The 6,000-nt window shown below is 29.9% G+C and overlaps 1 protein-coding gene across 1 annotated transcript; it reads right to left on the reverse strand.

The window, feature by feature from the left end:
* Window positions 1–3,917: 3,917 nt before the first annotated feature.
* On the reverse strand, window positions 3,918–5,547 carry LOC124835595 (putative 2-oxoglutarate-dependent dioxygenase AOP1.2). Its single transcript, XM_047310560.2, has 3 exons — window positions 5,150–5,547; window positions 4,744–5,065; window positions 3,918–4,349 (listed from the first exon to the last, which is right to left on the reverse strand). Exons 1-3 carry the CDS (start codon window positions 5,521–5,523, stop codon window positions 4,101–4,103), a joined length of 945 nt encoding a protein of 314 aa, XP_047166516.1. The 5' UTR covers window positions 5,524–5,547; the 3' UTR covers window positions 3,918–4,100.
* Window positions 5,548–6,000: the final 453 nt, after the last annotated feature.

Below are 6,000 nucleotides of genomic sequence, written 5' to 3' on the forward strand. Positions count from 1 at the left end.
AATAGTAGAGAGTTTGTACTTTATATTATTTTACTAAAAGAAAATCATTAAATAGAAACTAATATAAAGACAACAAATATTTAGTTATTACATTACTGATTTGTAAATTATTTTAAATGTTAAAGATTGCTATTTTTCAAATTACATTATTGAATAAGTTTCTGAGTTAGCTATTGACTTAATCTCCAAAATTAAGGATTATAAGTACTTTAACTCCTTCAGATTTAATTTTTAATTTAGTCTCTATTTACTTAGTTATACCAATTCTTTAAACTTAGAAACCATTAATTCACAAATTACTTTTCGTACATTTTAGGATTTATGTAAAGAATCTAAAGAGGCATAAAATTTATACATTGATCTTGAAGAAATGTCGTAAACTATATTTCATGTTATATGGTTATAAAAGGTTAGATATTGATCTTTTGCCTAATTCGTTATACTATAATGAGTTCTAAACATTGTAGAATTTTCTCATCACAAAATACATTATTGATATGAACTGTTTCACCAAATTATCAGCGAACCATTCTATCTGATAGAGACAAAAAGGGACAAAAGAATTTAACATATTAGATTGGCACTATATTAGTTACTTGATTAAAAAGAAATGGTCCACAATAATTTGACATAATTGTTTCTGCTGGAATGGGACGAGGAAAACTCCTGCCGTTTCTGCTCGAGAATGCTCCGTCTCTGCCGATCGATCCTCCTTGTTCCGGTCTTACCGCCTGGATCTTTCTCTCTCTATTCTCAAATGGGGGTGACCTACAGGAAACACTCCGACGCTCAAGTAAAAATTTATCTCCGCAAGTCTAGTTAAAATCAGAAATCAGAACTTTTACCTTCTTAATCAATTGTTATTTTTAGGGTTTCAAGGAATATAATCCATTAATTTATCTCTTAATGACGATCAATGCAAACCTTAACTGCTCCACGGTGACCGTTACATCATTAATATTGATATTCAAGGGTTGTCTTCAGGAAACGAAGGTCGTCTCCAGCAAACGGATGGAGAGTTCACACGAGTATTACTATAGTGGCCGATTGGGAATGATTGGCTTCCATCGCCCCTACATGTCCGGTCGGTCTAACATACTCAGTAATAACAATAATTAATAGGAAGATATATATATATATATATATATATATATATATATATATATATATATATATATATATATATATATATAAGCTTGATTTTTTCCAAAACTAAAGTCGAAGATGGTCCATTGTCCGTTTATGCACATGGACTTATAGATAATACAGAAAAGTGCCAAACATATGCACATTAGATATAAATAGAGATAGAAAATGATAGTAAATGTGATAATTTACATTAGTCATGTATTGTTAAATATATAAACAATAATATATAATCAAAATCTTATAATTATAATAATACAAGCAAATACTTTTTTTTATATATAAGATGTTGATAATAATTACAGTAATTACTACAATATTACATCTTTAAAGAAAATTAATATTGTGAATCTTTAAAATCAAAAGTTAGGATTTTTGACAAAATTTTGATTTTGTCTAACTAAAATGATATCATGCTAAAATGATATCATGCCAAATGCTAATTATCATAGTTCTAAAGAGATGCATGCTGAATTATATAACTGATACATTTCACTTTAGACTGCAAAATAATGCAGGTTTTAGAGCATCAAACTTTCTGAGTTTGTGTTGTATATAATATATCAGTGTATATCCATGCATGAAGCATAGGAAGGAAAGTTTTGCAACAGTTTTTGAGAAAAAAAAGTGTTCTGAGGCGTGCTAGGATCATAGATATATGATTGATTAGTAAATCCTAAGGTGGTTTAAAAGACTCCATCATGAAAATGATTGAAGTTCCAAAAAGCAAAGTACAGCAAAAACTTCAAACAAATAATTGGTTACTCTTTGTGTGGCTTATGTTGTTGTGTTTCAAGCACGGGGCAAAATGCTTTTAGGAATCACTACTATGACATGATTTGTAACCATCATAATGCAATTAATACTAACTATATATCAATGCACCGTTTTCTCTCTCTCTCTAATAAACCAAATCAGGACATTGTTTTTTTGTCAAATACCAGGTTTAAGGTTGTCTGTTTGCCAATATTTGGCATCATGATATTGTGGAATAAGTGTTTTAACAAGACATGCAGATGTTTCATCAACCAAATGACAGTGTGATATGAAGTCCAAAGTGGCATTGTTAGAAGGAAGAAATCATCATATCTGCACATTGTAAGGAGTAGGAGGGTCTGTGTATCCTTTTCCTTTTGTGATCCACCATAGGAGCAGAAAATCTCTCTCTCTCTATATATATATATATGATTTTTGAAGAAAAATGATTATTTACACGTCTAAATTTTTTATATTTATTTAACATTATTTTTACTTATTTTTTAAATTTTTTTTAAAATACAAAAATTTATATTTTTATGATTATTTTATCTTTATATTTTGTGTTAAATAGATGTTAAAATGTCTCATGGTTATTTTTTTCAGAAGTATTATTGTTGGGTGGCAAAAGAATTAAAAGATATGTTTCATTTGATCACTGTCTTTTCAAGTTAAAATAATGACTGGTTTATTATACTCCATATTTGAGGCCTACATAGAATATTGTTTATGATTGATCTTATCAAGACGAGACGAATCTGTGGGTCTATTATTTAATTGCATTTGGAATAACTCCAAATACCTAAATCATGTCACTTTTTTTCTTCTTCTTTTTAATGCATCAATGATTTACAATTCTATCAGTCTATCATAGAATCTTTTTAAGAGACCATACATGTTATTCCATTAATTGTAGTATCTAGATAGCTCCATTTTGACATGTTAGCATTAGCTTTTTAATTCAAAAGTTATTCTTTCATATTACTCTACCTCTCTTATTTTTAATATAGTCTATATATTATATTATCAATAACTTTATATAAAAAATATCTACAACTTCTTATATATACATATACATATATATATATATATATATTGAAATATTAAATAGTTTTAAATTAATTTTTGTGTTGCTAAAATTGATAGCTTGGTCATTCCATTAATAAGACTATGCTTGACAAAATTAGATGGAAGTAGGGTCACTAGATGTAACTGTTAAGATAACCTATTAAATCACTAGGTAAAATTATCTAAAAGTTGGAAATGTAAAATGGAAAATATATGCACTTTCATCATATTTTATAAATATATTCTGCTATTAATCTTATATTATATATTAAAGTATTTAATCAAGTTTAAAATTGGTAAAAACAATAGAGTAGATGCTGTTATTTTGTTATATATGTATTGGTTAAAATAAATTGTTAATCATAAAACTATTGAAAAATGTAATAGAAAAAAAAGGAAATATATCATTATTAATATTTAAAATAATATAAAAAAGAAGAATGAGGAATGTTAGAAGTGGACTTTAAACTTAATTCAACCTCATAAAACTAGCATGTAGGGTAAGGTTTGCACCTACTTATAAGAATGAACCTTATCTCTAGTCGATGTGGGACTTCCAACACACCCCTTCACGCCAAGGTATATACATCTCGAGCGTGAGATTAGAAATTTTTAATGGATGGTTCAATAGCGGTCCGATAGCGGCCCGATAGCGGATGGAACAAATATATCCAGTAAACAACAAATATAGCTTTAAAAAAAGAAAATAAATCAAATAAATAAATAAACAAATTGCCTTATCTAAAAACATAGAAAACTTAATAAATAAATATTTGAAGAATACAAAATATTAACCTTTTTATCTATATGATTACATTAAGAGGATATATAATTGACTAACTTTCTTAGTGACATTTTTTTTATCGGACAATTTTATTTTTTAATAAATATATAAAAACAATTTATTTAATTTTTCTTTTAATCTATGCTACGTCAATCAATAACTACTAATATGTTTCAATCTTGTGTATCCATCAAAGGTTGATTAAAATCACCAAACCAATGTGAGGCTGTGCCTTCGAAGTTGCAATTGAAGACAAGACACATAACAGAACGGTTTTATTAAGGTAAATTGCATAGGAAACATTAATTATAACACACGACAGTGGTAGAAAACAAACAATGGCTGGTCAGACACCACAGTAAGTGTGCAGTGCAGACTGGTCTCTCTGTCCTTGTTCAGTGTAGTAATACTTGAGAAACTCAACATGATCAAAGGGCTTAAAAAGCAGAGGGTGTTCCTCATCCACCAGCTCCTCTGGTGCTTTTATTATGCTCCCTCCTTTCGGTACAGAGAACAACCCTGCAGAATATCTTGCCTCATTTCCACTCATCATCACCCTGTGAAAGGGTGAATGCAACCTCCCATTTGACCATGCCTGCAAAATTCATGCAAATAATACACTACCGTTAAGAAATGGATTTTAAATCGAATTTAATTCTACAAAATCAAGCTTAAGTAAGATTTACATTCACTTATATACTCTACATGTTGGGTACAAACAAAGTTTCACATCGGATAAAATAAGAAATGAACATAGGTTTATATACATATAACATATCTTCATTGTTAAGAGGCCTTTTGAAGTGTTACCAAAAACAAATCTGTGAGGACCTGGTCCAAAACGGTCAATATATTAAAATATATTTTAACTCATGATTTGGTTTGGACATATTTATGTACTTTGATTTGGTTTTATCTCGAGTCGATTCTAATGAAATATTCAAACAAGATTTATGTTGTTTAAATGGCAAGAGATGAAGAGAATTTACATGGAGAGAGTCACCAATCATGACGACAAAAGTGTGAGGAGAAGGCTTGTAGCTTATCCATTTTCCATCTTTGGTCAAAACCTCTAAACCCTCAACTCCATTTTGGTACAAAATGGTAACTATGTTCTTATCTGAGTGTGCGCTGAGGCCTAGCTTTGTGTCAGTGGTTTGAGGGGCTTTGTATTTCATAACCCTGAGGAGATAATTGGTTGAGTTCATGTGCTCCTCCAAGTACTTCTCAACACCCATGCTCTCCAAAATCATCTTCCTAACAATCTGATCCAACTCTGATAGCTGCCCAGAGAAGGATTGTATAGTTTTGCTGCCAAATCAAAAACACAAACAAAAAGAGTTAAAAACGAAATGCAAGTTCCAAAACATGCTATGAAATTTGATTGGTACATGCCTAAAACTTGGGTTTCCATTAGGCCACATGATGTTGGTCGTGCTTTCTACTTTCTCATGAACAACTGCATCATCAATGCCCATGCTTTCAAAGAGTGGAACCATAGGATACTGCCCAACATAACCATGATAAGGTTTCTTAGACACATTGAGTATCTTTGTTTGCAGAGGAAGATCAAAGAGTTCTTGAAGTGAACCAAACAAGGCTTTTCTAAGGTCTAAAGGAACAGTATCAAAAATTGCTTCAAAACAACCATACTCTACTAGTGCCTTGTGTACTTGTGATTTTACTGTCTCCCAATTTGGATTTTTGGCTTCCAGTTTCAGGTCAGTGAAGTCGATTACTGGAAGCTTTTGAGTGTCTTCTGAACCCATTTTTTCACTGATTTGATTACAAAATTGGAGGGTAGTGCTTTGTTTAAGGTGGGTTTGAAGCCATTTATAATAGATGTGCTATGTAATGGAACAACCTCGTTGATAATATTAAAACATTTTTTGCTGTTCTATTCTATTGTTGTGATTTGAACATTATATGCCACAAGAAAAATACTATTTTAACACTGATTTTTTTAACGACATTTTACTATAATACACATATTTTTTCATTAATTTATTATTGTACTGATGTACTTTAAATTGAGAAAATAATATTGTTGTGTTAAAATATTATTAAAAAATATGTCTTAACGTAACATTATTCATGTAACAAATTATTATTTGAAACAACCAAACATATAGGTTGACACAAAAAACAAAATTAGTTGGTTTCCGCTACAGGCTATGTTTTGGGCTTATGTTATGGAGTTTATTACCAACCAATCTGTTACAAAAGTTGAGCAAAATATGTTGGGT

This window comes from Vigna umbellata, chromosome 11 (assembly GCF_029865625.1).
Source record: "Vigna umbellata cultivar VRB3 chromosome 11, Vumbellata_1.0, whole genome shotgun sequence".
Taxonomy (NCBI): domain Eukaryota; kingdom Viridiplantae; phylum Streptophyta; class Magnoliopsida; order Fabales; family Fabaceae; genus Vigna; species Vigna umbellata.